At 35.0% G+C, this 15,626-nt stretch overlaps 1 protein-coding gene across 1 annotated transcript; it reads left to right on the top strand.

The window, feature by feature from the left end:
* Positions 1-9,864, top strand: LOC107925864 (CLIP-associated protein). The gene is made up of 21 exons (XM_041097916.1): positions 1-602; positions 725-880; positions 965-1,027; positions 1,797-1,865; positions 2,055-2,220; positions 2,422-2,583; positions 2,937-3,034; positions 3,877-3,951; positions 4,031-4,099; positions 4,199-4,284; positions 4,360-4,477; positions 4,804-4,902; positions 4,989-5,331; positions 5,484-7,282; positions 7,431-7,532; positions 7,709-7,813; positions 7,935-8,009; positions 8,094-8,162; positions 8,294-8,362; positions 8,600-8,701; positions 9,443-9,864. The coding sequence occupies exons 1-21, from the start codon at positions 270-272 to the stop codon at positions 9,602-9,604; spliced, it is 4,320 nt and encodes a 1,439-aa protein (XP_040953850.1). The 5' UTR covers positions 1-269; the 3' UTR covers positions 9,605-9,864.
* Positions 9,865-15,626: the final 5,762 nt, after the last annotated feature.

The raw sequence follows: 15,626 nt of genomic DNA, 5'->3' as shown, positions 1-15,626 counted from the left end.
ATCTTCTCAGTAGATCTCAGTTCACTTCACTAATTTCCTTTTTTCTGCCATTTTTCTCCCTCTATTCCTTTTCCTCCGAAAAAAGGGAAAAAGTGACACTTCTCCGCTAAATCTAAATTTGCTATAAAACCCAATTATCGTTTCTTTCGAATTAAACTAAACACATTTCACATTTTCTTTTTTTCTTTTTTCCTTTTGAATTTCGAATTGTTTGAATTGGTTAAGCAATTGTTCAGATCTGAGTACTGTCCCGTCGGATCGGTATCCCGATGGAGGAGGTACTGGAGTTAGCACGTGCCAAAGACACCAAGGAGCGGATGGCGGCGGTGGAGCGGCTCTACCAACTCCTTGAAGGCTCTAGAAAGAGTCTCACTTCTTCGGAAGTCACTTCGCTCGTTGACTGCTGCTTGGATCTCCTCAAGGACAACAATTTTAGAGTCTCTCAGGGAGCTCTCCAGGCTCTTGCTTCCGCCGCCGTTCTTTCCGGTGATCACTTGAAGTTGCACTTCAACGCTCTCGTTCCTGCGGTTGTTGAACGGTTAGGTGACGCCAAACAACCTGTTAGAGACGCTGCCAGGCGCCTACTGCTCACTCTCATGGAGGTAATCTTTTTAAAACTTGGAGTAACTATTAGTATGGGTGTCTTGCTGAGTTTGGGACGCTTTAATGCTTTAGGCTAAGTGGTGAAGAAATGGTGTGATTTTTAATAACATATTTGTTTCAGGTTTCTTCCCCAACGATTATTGTTGAAAGAGCTGGCTCTTATGCCTGGACGCATAGAAGTTGGAGAGTTCGGGAGGAATTTGCCCGGACAGTCACATCATCAATCAGTCTTTTTTCATCTACTGAACTTCCACTTCAACGGGCGATTCTTCCTCCTGTATGCTTATAAACATTTCCAAAGTGAACTTTTATGTCTCGTCAATGTGACAGAGATTAGCTGACATATAAATTTCTTTATCAGATTTTGCAGATGTTGAATGACACAAATCCTGGTGTTCGTGAAGCTGCTATATTATGCATCGAGGTCTGTCAAACGTTTCTTTCTAGTGTTATCTTAGAAGTTAGAAGAGCTTAGCAACTTGTTGACCTTATATGTAGGAAGAATTTGATAGTCTTTTCATGTCTCTGATATCTTTTCTTCTTTTCTTGTTGTGGTGTTACCCGTGGTTTCTAAGAACTTTCACTATGCTTGAACGTGCACCCGATAGCTTGATACATGGGTTTACATCCAAAGCAGCTTTTCTGCTGCTCAGTTATAGAAAAACATGCTCAGCTCCTCATAATAAGCTTTTTAATGCCTTTAGAGGACAGAAAATTCATGGAGAAAATCAATAGGCACAAAAACAGGGATCTGAACTTTGTTTGATTGCCCATGGTAGTTTTATTTAACAATTAAACAAAGAGAAACCATCTTAATTAGATTGCTTGTTACTCAAGTTTTAGATCTTTTTTGGAACTATTTTCCAAATTCCTACTCATTAATATTTAAAATTCTCCATATAGGGTGTTTGAACATGTGTTGCCGTCTCCTTGGTTTAATATTAATGTGACTTATTATGCTTCTTCTTGATGAATGTAGGTCTTAATAGTTTTGAGCTATTCAGTAATTGTTCATTGGGTTAAATTTTTTATCCTCCTTAGTATTTCTTCTTTGGATGGTAATGAGTATTATAGTAACTGAGAGCAGTAGGTCCACTTCTGCCATCGTGCTTGCAAAATGTTCTTAGAGATGGTCATACATCAAAGATTCTTATATCTAGTTGAAAATTCTGATCAAATGTTTCCTTTTTCAGGAAATGTATACGCAAGCCGGAACTCAATTTCGAGATGAACTTCATCGTCATCAGCTTCCTGGATCTATGGTCAGTATTTAATTTTAGAATAACAAACCATCCTCTAGCTTCTTATTTGTTTTTTCTGACTTCTTATTGATAGTTCAATTCCTCCCCACCCCACCCATCCCTTTTGATGTTGATGACATTTCCTTCTATAAGAAAGGTATTGGTGTTATTTGTATTTGTAATTTTTACGATATAGGATACAATTTGCAGATGAGAGATATTAATGCCAGACTAGAGAAAATTGAGCCACAAGTTCGACATTCAGATGGAACTTTGGGTGGTTTTGCTACTGGAGAGATAAAGCCTGCAGTACGTAATCCCAAGAAAAGCAGTCCAAGAGCCAAGAGTTCTTCGAGGGAGACATCACTTTTTGGAGGTTTGGCTCTGCATCTAACAATTATTATTATTAACTAGGAGTTTCAAGTGGTTTTCATGAAATGCTGACCTTTGCATAAACTAACCTACTTCCAATATAGGCTATATATATTTTCATATTTCTCATATATATGGTGCTTTCTCTTAGATCATGTTTCAACAAGTTAAATGTTACTGAAGTGATTTCTTTTGTTTTTTATAGGTGAAAGTGATATCACTGAAAAGCCAATAGATCCAATTCAAGTTTATTCAGATAAGGAGCTGGTAAGAGAATTTGAGAAAATTGCCTCTACTCTTGTGCCAGAAAAAGATTGGTCCATACGCATTGCTGCCATGCAGAGACTTGAAGGGCTTGTTTCTGGAGGTTTTTATCCTCTCTCTCGTCAAACCTCCCACCAATCTTTATCCAGCATGTGACTACTGTTAAAGAAGTATAAAGTTGCTATTGTTAGCCAAACAGTTATGAAATTCTGCCTGAAAATTCTTAATCTTAAAGAACTGGCCCATGTAGGCTGAGTTAGATATAATTTTTTAGGTATACAAGGGGATGCTAAAATTCAGATATATGAATTCCTGGGTTATCCTATTTGTTTTACCTATTCCCCTTAGTTTTGACTTCTGTAAGGTTGTCATGTTATTTGCCCTATTTGCTATCAACATTCCATATTTATATGGCTTATTCTTCCTCTATAGTTTATGACTACTGTGAATAAACAGGTGCTGCTGATTATCCGTGTTTTCGGGGACTCTTGAAGCAGCTTGTTGGCCCACTAAGCACACAGTTATCAGATAGGAGGTCAAGCATTGTGAAGCAGGTCTGTAACATTTTTCTTGTGTTTCCTGGTGCTGACTTTTTTCTTTTTGCACTTTGTTTTAGATACTTTAGGAGATTTATTCTTTTTGTTTATAGTTTGTTTATATGGCTCTGAACCAATAGTGCTTATTCTAGCACTGAGATTTTTTCTTCTTTTTTTTTTACCTGTCAAATATATTTTCTTGAAGTTCCTTTTCTAAATACTTCCTTTTTTAATTAACACTGGAACTTTTTAGAATGGTTTAATGAGTTTCAGAGTTATTCAATAAAGGAGTTTTCACATTCTTTTCTTTCTTGAGTTTGCCGGTATTACTATTTGTTTAAAACATATCCATGTATAGAAAATGATCAAATGATAGGGAACATGTCATGGACCCATCATCATACCTGCTTGTCCTTATTGAATCTATTGAAATCTCCAAGAAGGGTGTTTCCAGCAAGTCTAGTAGGAGAGGATAGTTTAAGCTGAAAACTTCAACTTGAGTGCAGATCACAATTATGGTTTGCTGTTGAGAAGACTATAATATTGCATTTTGTTGATAGAATTCTTATATGCATCCAGCTTCATGGTTACATTTCTGGAACTTCAACTGTGAAGCCTGTGTTTTTGTTCTTCCTATATGGCAGTTTTCATATTCTCTTACTAGACATAGCTAAGCTGGTGAGATTCCAAGTTTGTGCATAGTGCTTTAGCTTCTTGTTTCTTAACACAGTGGATGAATTTTTTATACAATGATCACTAGGAATCTTGAGACAGTCTATATAATAATGGTGGTTGAGTTCAAGACAATTGTTTACTTTCGTCTCCCATAAGTGTTTTTGAGTTTGTTTCCTTTTTTCCAGGCTTGCCATTTGTTATCCTTCTTATCAAAGGAGCTCTTGGGAGATTTTGAGGCATGTGCTGAGATGTTCATCCCGGTAAGTTCAGCTTTCATTTGTGGCATACCAACATTTATATTCTCATATGCACTTGTTAATTTCATATTATGATAATCAGGTACTTTTCAAGTTGGTTGTGATTACTGTGCTTGTAATTGCAGAGTCCGCAGATAACTGCATAAAAACAGTAATTTTTTTTCTTATATCCCCTTCCATTTTCCCGTTCAGCTTTGATTCTTTTTATCTTTTTTTTTTCCTTTTTATGATATCTTTTCCTATGTTGCAGATGTTGCGTAACTGCAAAGTTGCCCGTGTGCTTCCCCGCATAGCTGATTGTGCAAAGAATGACCGTAGTGCTGTACTCCGTGCCAGGTCTTCCTGGTTTTGCTATTTTATGAAGTCTTTTATTTGTTATTTCTATATTCAACTTTTATATTCTTATTGCAGGTGTTGTGAATATGCATTATTGATACTTGAACATTGGCCTGATGCACCAGAAATACAGAGATCGGCTGATTTATACGAGGATCTGATTAGGTGCTGTGTTGCTGATGCAATGAGTGAGGTATCTATATTTGGACTTGCTTCTATTGTTTGATAGCTATAAATGGTTGTAAATGGTTATGCAGTCAGCTCTTTGTTCAAAGGTGTAAGTTGATCATGATGATTGGCTTCTTTCTTGGAAACATGACTGCTTCATGGCTGATTCTTCAGTCTTCACTTGGTATCTTTTAATGGACTCATGTTTTTGCATGATAGGGTAATCTGGAAAGATGACCTTATGTGGGAAAGCTAATTCTTAAACCTCGATGTTATGTACTTTTTTCTTATACCTGTTTGAGCCCTTCTAAAGTTTGATGATTGATGACTAGTTAATTGTGAACTTTACAGGTACGATCAACTGCTAGAATGTGCTACAGAATGTTCTCCAAAACTTGGCCAGATCGTTCTCGTCGCTTGTTCACCTCCTTTGATCCTGCTATTCAAAGGGTAAATACAGCTTCTATATTTGATGGATATTTTTTGGAATAATTCTGTTTTCTAGATTGTGGTTTCATTTCTTGCTTTTTACTCAGATAATTAACGAAGAAGATGGAGGGATGCATAGGCGGCATGCTTCTCCTTCTGTCCGTGACAGAAATGTTAAAATGCCAATTAGCTCCCAATCTTCTGCCAGTGCACATCTACCTGGATATCAAACATCTGCTATAGTTGCCATGGATAGAACTTCAACTTTATCCTCGGGCACACCTCTCACATCTGGGTTGAATCTATCCCAATCAAAATCCCTTGGTAAAGGTGCTGGCCGTACTTTGGAGAGTGTGTTGCATGCAAGCAAACAGAAAGTCAGTGCCATTGAAAGTATGCTTAGAGGTCTGGACATATCCCAAAAACAGAGGTCAACAAGTTTGGATCTAGGTATTGAATGAATTTTCTACGTTTCACTTAATTTAAACCTGAAAGTTTTGTATGAGGTCATTAAATAATGCTGTGATAATTGCCTGAAATGATTAGAAAAATTGGTTCAATTGTGAGCAGCTAAATTTCTCTTTTATTGCCCACTAGTGCAGGAGTTGACCCTCCATCATCTCGTGATCCACCATTCCCTGCCGTTGTTCCAGCTTCTAATAGCCTCACAAGCTCTTTAGGACTAGAATCGACTACCTCTACTGTTGGTAAGGGTAGCAACCGCAATGGTGGTCTGATAATGTCTGACATAATTTCTCAAATTCAAGCTTCCAAAGATTCAGGAGAGTTATCATATAGGACTAATGCGACAACCGAGTCTTTGCCAGCTTTCATATCATACTCTGCCAAGAGGGCATCTGAAAGACAAGAACGAGGTTCCCTTGAAGAGAACATTGACATTAGGGAGGCCAGGCGGTCTGTAAATCCACATGTTGACAGGCAATATTTGGACACACCTTATAGAGATGTAAACTCTCGGGATTTACAGAACAATCATGTTCCAAACTTCCAGAGGCCACTATTGAGAAAGCATGTAGCTGGGCGGATGTCTGCTGGAAGGAGAAAGAGTTTTGATGATAGCCAGTTGTCACTTGGAGAGATGTCAAGTTATGTTGAAGGTCCAGCTTCTCTTAGTGATGCCCTAAGCGAGGGGCTCAGTCCTAGTTCTGATTGGTCTGCCAGGGTTGCTGCTTTTACTTATCTCCGGTCATTGTTGCAGCAAGGCCCAAAAGGTATTCAGGAAGTGGTTCAAAACTTCGAGAAGGTAATGAAACTGTTTTTCCAGCACTTGGATGATCCCCACCATAAAGTTGCACAGGCTGCCCTTTCAACCCTTGCTGATATTATTCCATCATGCCGAAAGCCCTTTGAGAGTTACATGGAAAGGATCTTACCCCATGTTTTCTCACGGTTAATTGATCCAAAGGAGTTGGTTAGGCAGCCTTGCTCAATGACGTTGGAAATTGTCAGCAAAACCTATAGCATAGATTCCCTGTTACCTGCTTTGCTTCGTTCACTTGATGAACAGCGATCACCAAAGGCAAAATTGGCTGTTATCGAGTTCGCTGTTACTTCCTTCAACAAGCATGCTATGAATTCTGAAGGTTCTAGTAATATTGGCATCTTGAAGTTATGGCTTGCTAAACTGACACCATTGGTCCATGATAAAAATACTAAGCTTAAGGATGTAGCTATCACTTGCATTATATCTGTATACTCGAATTTTGATCCAACTGCTGTTCTGAATTTTATTCTCAGTTTATCAGTTGAAGAGCAAAATTTCCTCAGACGGGCACTCAAACGGTACACTCCTCGTATTGAGGTGGATCTGATTAACTATTTGCAGAACAAGAAAGAGAGACAGCGTAAATCATCCTATGATCCATCTGATGTTGTTGGAACTTCATCTGAAGAAGGATATATTGGTGTGTCCAAGAAGAGTCTTTTACTTGGAAGATATTCTGCTGGTTCCACTGATGGTGATGGTGGTAGGAAGTGGGGTTCCACCCTGGAATCAACCCTGATCACTGGAAATATTGGCCTGGCAACATCTGATGAAACTCAGGACAACTTATTTCAGAACTTGGAAACTAGTTCAAACACAAATGTTTTTCCTTCCAAAACCAAAGAGTCGTCTTATATGGTTAATTCTATTTGTCAGACCTTGGGGTCTCAAACTGGCCAGATAGAGAACTTAGAAAGTAGTGTCAACTTGGAAGGTCTATCTACTCCACAACTGGAAATTAATGGCCTGAGTAGATTTGACACTTTGGAGACCACTGAAGGAGCTACACATAATGGAACATCATCAGAGTTGGATCTTAATCATCTTAAACCTGCAGCTATAAAGGTTAGGTCTATGCCAGACACGGGGCCTAGCATTCCTCAAATTCTTCATGTGGTGAGTTTGATTTGTCCTGGTTTTATATGGAGATGATAATTGTTTAATCAACTGAGTTTGCCTGGAGAAAATGGATTATGGGCTTCTCATAGTGCTTATTGTGTTACAAGAACTTCACACTTCATAAATGCTTTCTTTTGTATTTTAGATCTGCAATGGGAACGATGAGAGCCCTACTGCCAGTAAGCACAATGCACTACAGCAATTACATGAAATTTCTGTGGCCAATGATCTCTCTGTTTGGACCAAGGTATATATCTTTCCTTATAATTCTTTTACAAATTTGATTTTATTTTGATTTCCTTCTCTTTGAAGTTTCCTAAACCTGCCACACTTTTAAAAAAGAGTATTGTCCTCTGCACTCTATGTCAAATCTGCTCTGCTATATATCTTGCACATCAACTTGTAACGTTTAGTTTTATGCAGTATGCCAATCAGATTTTGACAGCTGTACTTGAGGTTTTAGATGATTCTGATTTCTCAATCAGAGAGCTTGCCCTGTCATTGATAATTGAAATGCTTAAAAACCAGGTTTGCTTATATTTTTTAGTATACAATTATTTCGAGACATTGTTTAGATTTTCCATCTCTTTTTCCCCCTAATATATGAGTGTGCTTGTTTCCTCCCTTTTTTGGCTTGTCATACTTTCAGAAAGGTGTTATGGGAGATTCTGTTGAAATAGTGATCGAGAAGCTGCTTCATGTAATGAAGGATATTGTTCCAAAAGTAATTTATGATTTACTTTCCATAAACTTGTCTTTTGAGAATATTCTTGCTCCTCCACATCTAATTTGTCTGCTCCATGCTTAGGTTTCAAATGAAGCTGAGCACTGCTTGAACACTGTGTTGTCCGAGTATGATCCATTCAGATGTTTAAGTGTATGTGGTTCTCTGTCGAATGTCTGACTTGTTTCGCGTACAGCAAATGAAGAGAAAGAGTGTTTTGGCACTTTTTCTTCTTGGTTTAGGTTATTATAAGTACTGATGTTGTCAAATGATGGGGGTTGCAGGTTATTGTACCTTTATTAGTTACTGAAGATGAGAAGACTTTAGTTATTTGCATCAACTGTTTAACAAAGGTATTTATTCTGAATCTTAATTAGAACTAAAATTGTTAGATTTAATCCATTTTGAACCTTCATCTGGATAAATATCCAGGGCTGTTCAGAATGCTTGTATAAAGTTAATTTTATTCTAGGGAATTGTCATTTCTTTCCTTTCTATTTGGGTTAGACGCTTATTTGCTGCTGTCCTTTGATTGCTCCATTGTTCCTCCTGATCTTAGGCGTTCTAACCTTTATGCCTTTTTTGTTCAGCTTGTGGGACGGCTATCACAGGAGGAACTAACGGCTCAGTTGCCCTCATTTTTGCCTGCTCTTTTTGAAGCTTTCGGAAACCAGAGTGCTGATGTCCGTAAGGTAATACTTATGTGCCTTTTTAAAATTTTCATTATACTTTTATATCTGGTGGAAGAAATTATGCATGACCATTTATGTAACTAGCTGCTTGATCCTTTATAAGTGATATGGTTGCCGTCTGAGATATTACCTCCAGAAATCTGTAACAAAGATAGAATTATCTTATAGAAGACACAATTTTTTACCATTAAAGTGTAGGATGATTTATTTGTTGATATTTGGGAATTCATAGAGCACTTTTAGGTTCGATTGACGGTTTATGGATGCTTTTATTTTATTCCTTTTCTCGTATATGTGACTTGAGCTATAAAAAACAGGTAGCTCTCTCCTATCCTGTAAATACCTTCCCTTTCCAAGATTAGAACCTTAGGCTTCCAGTTTGAGGTTCATGTTTTAACAGTTGGGGTGTCTCATCGGAGACACAGTAGGGATAATGAAAACAAGTCAAGCAATTCGTTAACTGTTGGGTTGACTTGTCCAGTCTTGTTCTACATTGAACTATTAGTTCAATAAGTTATTATCATTTAATTTATAAATATTACTTTCTTTTTCCTCGATTCTTAATTTTGAAAATTGTAAGTTTATCACACCCCTCAAATTTTTGTAATTTGAGTTGCAGTATGGTTTGGTTTTATGAGCAGAGTCAAGTTAAGCAAATGAACTTTGTATTTCTGCTTGTTCCAAAAATTTTCTCAATTGTTGTTGGGCTCTGATGTCTGATATCATGTTTCGATGGTGCAGACTGTCGTTTTTTGTTTGGTGGATATTTACATAATGCTTGGGAAATCATTTTTGCCTCACTTGGAGGGGCTTAACAGCACACAATTGCGGCTGGTTACAATTTATGCCAATCGGATATCACAGGCCAGGACCGGCACACCTATAGATGCTGGTCATGAATAGTCGGTTCATTTGGATAGCAAGGTCAGATTCGGGGAATGTTTACTTATTGTTTTTTTTTTTTTTCCTTTTTTGTATATTGTGTGAATGCATTTGAAGGGGGTGATTTTTTTTCTTTTTTCTTTTTTGCTGGGTTTTTGGAGAATTGAGTGTTCTTTTGTTTAGTGAATCAAATAGGGAATTGTACTACTGTCATACCCATGTTGTAATCACCATTTTTCTTGACATTGTTGTCTTATTGATAAAGAAATATGGTTTTGGAATTTTTTTTTCTTGCATTCCATCTTTATTTATTTATTTTTACCTCCAAAATCCATTTTAAGATGTCAGTGCAGTGGCTTTTGTCAAAAACTATTTTGTTCATAGACTCAAATCAATATACACACCAAAATACAATACATAAGTGTTCAATTTTAGCAAATTCTATTTTGAAACTTAAGGTTTGGTAGACAATTCTGCAACCTCGCTAAAAATACTATCCCGTCAAATATAATCTCATTTAATTGTCTCGACTCCCGAAGCTGACTAACCCTTATGACAATCAATCCCGTATAACCAAAACGAAGCTACGCTTGGGCAGTCACGAAGTAAATGAATCAGGCTTTCCTACTTATTATTATTATTATTATTTTGTATAGTGTGAACGCATTTGAGGGGTGATTTGTTTTTTCTAATTCAACTTTGTTATCTTTCTGTTCTTTTGCTGGATTTTTGGAGGAGTGTTTTTGTTTATTGAAATCAAATAAGGAATTGTACTTTTATTATGCTCTTGTTGTAATCAAATAGGGTCAAATTGATAAAAGTTTTGAAGGTTGTGATTATACTTAATTTTTCAATAGAGTTAACGGAAATCGAAAGGTAAGACTTATTTTGAGCAAATATCCTTATAAATTAACCTATTTAATAATCCTTCCTTAATTAAATTCGATGAGTGAGTAATAATAAACAAAATTTGAGGACATAGGCCATAACCATTGTAAAGGCTTCATAATATTATTTATGCCATGTGAAATTCGTAAGGTTGATGAGTCTATAAATATAGAGGTTGATTGTTGAATTTAAAAGAATTATGAAAATAAAAAATTTATTATAAATATCAAAAGTTATTATCGTACTTGGACAATTTGTAAGAAACATAACAAACAATTGTCAAAATATTTTAGATATAATAAATATATACTTATACTAATAAATAAATCCAATTAACTGCACATAGAAAAGAAAATCTGGTTTCCAAATTATACATCACTTCAACATATTTCAACCATAAACACTTTCGTGAGAATCTCGTACCTTTACTTCATATAGCACTCTAGCTTCTTTTACCATAACATTATTAACTTTGCCATGTGAAACTCATAACGTTGATGAATGTATAAATATATAGGTTGGTTGTTGAATTTAAAAGAATTATGAAATTCACAATGAATTATAGAAACAAAAAAAAAATTGTATATATCAAAAGTTATTATTGCACTCGAACAATTGTAAGAAACGTAACAAACAATAATCAAAGCTCGTTACTTATAATATATATAAATATTGATAACTAAATCCAATTAATGACAGAGAAGAAAAAATCTAGTTTCTAGATTACGCAGTGCTTCAACATATCTCAACAATAAATACTTTCCTCAGAATTCGATCCCATTACATCTAATTTTTTTTGTCTCAATCTGCAAATTAGTTCACTGAATACATAAGGTAAATTCAAAATTTTCAACCCATCATTCACTATATAAACTTGAATATGTACGCTCTTGTTTTCACATCAATTCAGTTTTCAAGTTGTTCGTTAATAGTAAGTGAGCAACAACATTGCCTCTTCAAGGCATAGGCATAAATATTCTTTTTTTCTCTCTCCATTAGTGAATAGTTTGAGCAAAGCAGTTTTTGTTGGAACATTTTCAAATATTTATAGTATCCCAATAACTATAAATGAATGGATGTAAATAATCAAAAGATAAATCTTTTGGTCATTGGTCAAAAGTTATATCATTTGATTTTTTAAAAAAGAATTATAATTATTCAAAAAATATTATTTGAATAGTTACAAAATTAAATGAATAATTATTATTATTTATTTATTCATAAAGACACCTATTGAAAGATGTCTCTATGAAAAGACAAGAAAATTCCTATAAATAGGAATGGGTTTTCATTTGGAAATATAACAACAAATTCTAATATTATTTCTTCTCTTCCTTCATTTTCTAATATTATTAGATTATTCTATAAAGTATTACTGCAGAAATACTTTGTAGAAATTGAGTTTTTGTTATACATTACTCAGTGCATAGTAGACTATTCTCGTCAGTGCAAAACGCAAATAGTCATTGGCTTCATTGTATCCTCGAGGTTAATTTGCTTGGAACTCATTTGCACACTGAAGATAAGTGGGGGCGAATATAACCTTAAAGATAGTGCCTTGATACACGCCTTGGAGCCTTGTCCTATTTCTTCTTTTCTTTTCGAGTTCTGATCGTGTGTTCGAGATTTTCCATACCGGAGTTTTGTACTAACAATTTTAAGGTTATATTACATGATGACTACCACAACACATGAAAGTGGAACTCTAAGGGAGTTGGCTTCCAACTTTGTTAAACTTGATCGGTTTGATGGTGGCAATTTTCGACGATGGCAGAAAAAAATGCACTTCTTATTATCAACTTTGAAGATTGCTTATGTTTTGGATACTCCAAGACCTGAAGAGAATGAAAACGAATCTGTTGCTGCAACCCGAGAAAGACAAAAATGGGACAATGCTGACTACATGTGCATGGGCCATATATTGAATGGTTTATTTGATGGTTTGTTCGACACCTACCAAAACGAGGTCACCGCTAAAGAATTATGAGACAAATTGGAGGCAAGATATATGGCCGAAGATGTTACAAGTAAGAAATTTCTTGTCAGTCGTTTTAATAATTATCAAATGGTTGATGGTCGTTCTGTTATGAAACAGTTTTGTGATATTGAAAAGATACTGAATCAATTTAAGCAATAAGATATGAAAATGGATGAAATGATTGTGGTATCCTCCATAATAGACAAATTTCCTCCATCTTGGAAAGACTTTAAAAGAAGTCTAAAACATAAGAAAGAGGAAATATCTCTTGAGGCTTTGGCAAATCATCTTCGTATTGAAGAAGAGTATAGAATACAAGATCAGAACCTAAATTCTGAAAATGTCAAAGTACATGTTACGGAGGAAGTACAGACTACTAAACCATTCAAGAGAAAGTTCAAACAGACTGATAGAGCACCTAAGTTCAAAAAGAAACAAAAGGGCTCATGCTATCATTGTGGAAAGCCGGGACATTTCAAGAATGAATGTCGATTTTTAAAGAAGAAATCATCTTCTAAGGCTGATAATAACGAAAAGTTCGTTGCAATGATATCTGAAATTAATATGGCACAAGATGATAATACATGGTGGATTGATACAGGAGCAACCAAACATGTGTGCAAAGACAAAAGCATGTTCACAAAGTTCACACAATGTGAAAATGACAATGTCTTGTACATAGGAAATTCTTCCACCTCAGCAATTAAAGGCAAAGGGTCTGTTGAAATACAATTCACTTCTAGAAAGGTTTTAACCTTAAATGATGTATATTATGTACCAGAAGTTAGGGAAAATTTAGTGTCTAGAAGTCTGTTGAATAAGTTTGGTTTCAAACTTGTTTTTGAGGCAGATAAGTTTATTTTGTCTAAGGGAGGAATTTTTGTGGGGAAAGGGTATATGTATGAGAGCATGTTTAAACTCAATATTATTAATAAGAATAAAAATACTATTTCTGCTTATATGGTTGAATCTTTTTGTTTGTGGCATTATAGATTAGGTCATTTGAATAATAGAAAATTGAATGACATGTATAAATTAGATTTAATTCCTGTTTTTAATAATAATATTGAAAAATGAAATACCTGTATGTTAACTAAAATTACAAGAAATCCTTTCCCTAAGGTTAAAAGGAAAACAAAATTGCTTGATTTGATACATAGTGATTTATGTGACTTGCATAATATTCCTACATTAGGTGGAAAGAAATATTTTGTTACTTTTATTGATGATTGTTCTAGATATTATTATGTATATTTATTGCATTCAAAAGATGAAGCGCTTGATAAATTTAAAGTTTATAAATCTGAAGTTGAACTTCAGTGTGAATCATTTATCAAGTGCTTAAGATCGGATAGAGGTGGAGAATACTATAATCCAAGTTATTTTGAACTTACTGGAATTGTCCATCAAGTTTCAGCCCCTTACACACCACAACAAAATGGTGTAGCTGAAAGAAAAAATAGAGTCTTGATTGAAATGGTAAATTCAATGTTATCATATTCAGGTCTTGGACAAGGTTTTTGGGGAGAAGCTGTTCTAACAGCTTGTCATATATTGAATAGAGTTCCTAATAAGGAAACTAAAATAACCGCCTATGAACAATAGAAGACAAGGAAACCAAACCTTAATTATTTGAAGGTTTGGGGTTGTAGAGCTATTGTAAAAGTTCCAACACCTAAACATAAAAAGTTAGGTGAAAGAGGAATTGAATGCATATTTATAGGTTATGCACATAATAGCAAGGCATATAGGTTCATGGTAATTGAACCAAATGATTCAATTTCAATTAATACTGTTATTGAATCAAGAGATGCTATTTTTGATGAAAATAGATTTAATTCTATATCAAGACAATTACAACCACAACAATTGATTCATTCTTCAAATGAGAATGAGATTCCATTGAAACAAATTGATAATAATGATGAATCTTGTCAAGAATTAAGAAGAAGTAAGAGGATTAAAAAGGTCAAAGATTTTGGACCAAATTTCATTATTTTCTTGTAGAAGGAAAATGTGAAAGTATATGCAATAAGATACCTTATTGTTATAATACCGAATCTGATCCTATTACATTTGAAGAGGCAGTGAAATCTCAAGACTCTGCTTTTTTGAAAGAAGCAATAAATGATGAGATGGATTCAATAATGGGAAATCAAACTTGGATCTTAGTTGATCTTCCACCAGGTTCCAAACCAATAGGTTGTAAATGGATCTTCAAAAAGAAAATGAAGGTCGATGGAACCATTGATAAATTTAAAGCAAGGTTGGTAGCAAAAGGTTTTACACAAAGACAAGGTATTGATTACTTTGATACCTATGCTCCAGTAGCAAGAATTGCTACAATTAGACTATTAATATCACTTACCTCTATATATAATTTGGTTGTTCACCAAATGGATGTTAAAACTGAATTTTTAAATGGTGAATTTGAAGAGGAAGTGACATGGAGCAACCGGAAGGATTTGTTGTTCCAGGACAAGAGCATAAGGTATGTAAGCTTGTTAAATCTTTATATGGGCTTAAACAAGCACCAAAACAATGGCACCAAAAGTTTGAAAATGTTGTTTTAGCTAATGGCTATAAAATAAATGAATCCGATAAGTGCATATATAGCAAATTTGATAATGGAAAGGGTGTCATAATTTGCTTATACGTAGATGACATGCTCATTTTTGGCACGGATTTGGAACAAATAGAAAACACAAAAAATTCTTGTCAAACAACTTTGCTATGAAGGATATGGGTGTAGCAGATGTTATTCTTGGGATTAAAATAACCCGAGATGAAAGCACTATAGCTTTATCATAATCACATTACATTGAAAATGTGCTTAAAAAGTTTGATCTTTTCAACTGTATACCAGCATCTACACCCATGGATCCTCAATTAAAATTAGTATCTAATGTTGGTAGGAAAATTGATCAATTGAAATATGCAAGTCTAATTGGTTCTCTTATGTATATAATGACTTGTACAAGACCAGATATTGCATATGCTGTTGGAAAATTGAGTAGGTACACAAGTAATCCAAGCAGTTTGCATTGGCAAGCTTTGAATAGAGTACTTAGGTACTTAAAGAAAACTATTAACTATGGATTGTGTTATAATGGATATCCTCCAGTTTTAGAAGGGTATTCGGATGCTAGTTGGATTACAAGTTTGGAAGATCATGCA

The sequence above is a fragment of the Gossypium hirsutum genome, chromosome D07 (genome assembly GCF_007990345.1).
Source record: "Gossypium hirsutum isolate 1008001.06 chromosome D07, Gossypium_hirsutum_v2.1, whole genome shotgun sequence".
Taxonomy (NCBI): Eukaryota; Viridiplantae; Streptophyta; class Magnoliopsida; order Malvales; family Malvaceae; genus Gossypium; species Gossypium hirsutum.
This window is presented reverse-complemented; position numbering and strand designations above follow the sequence as displayed.

Excerpts from the sequence above, each read along its gene's own strand:
- LOC107925864 (XM_041097916.1), top strand. The coding sequence starts at position 270 with ATGGAGGAGGTACTGGAGTTAGCACGTGCCAAAGACACCAAGGAGCGG. Across the intron at positions 2,221-2,421 it reads GGAGACATCACTTTTTGGAG|GTGAAAGTGATATCACTGAA; the intron begins GTTTGGCTCTGC and ends TGTTTTTTATAG. Across the intron at positions 7,283-7,430 it reads TTCCTCAAATTCTTCATGTG|ATCTGCAATGGGAACGATGA; the intron begins GTGAGTTTGATT and ends TTTGTATTTTAG.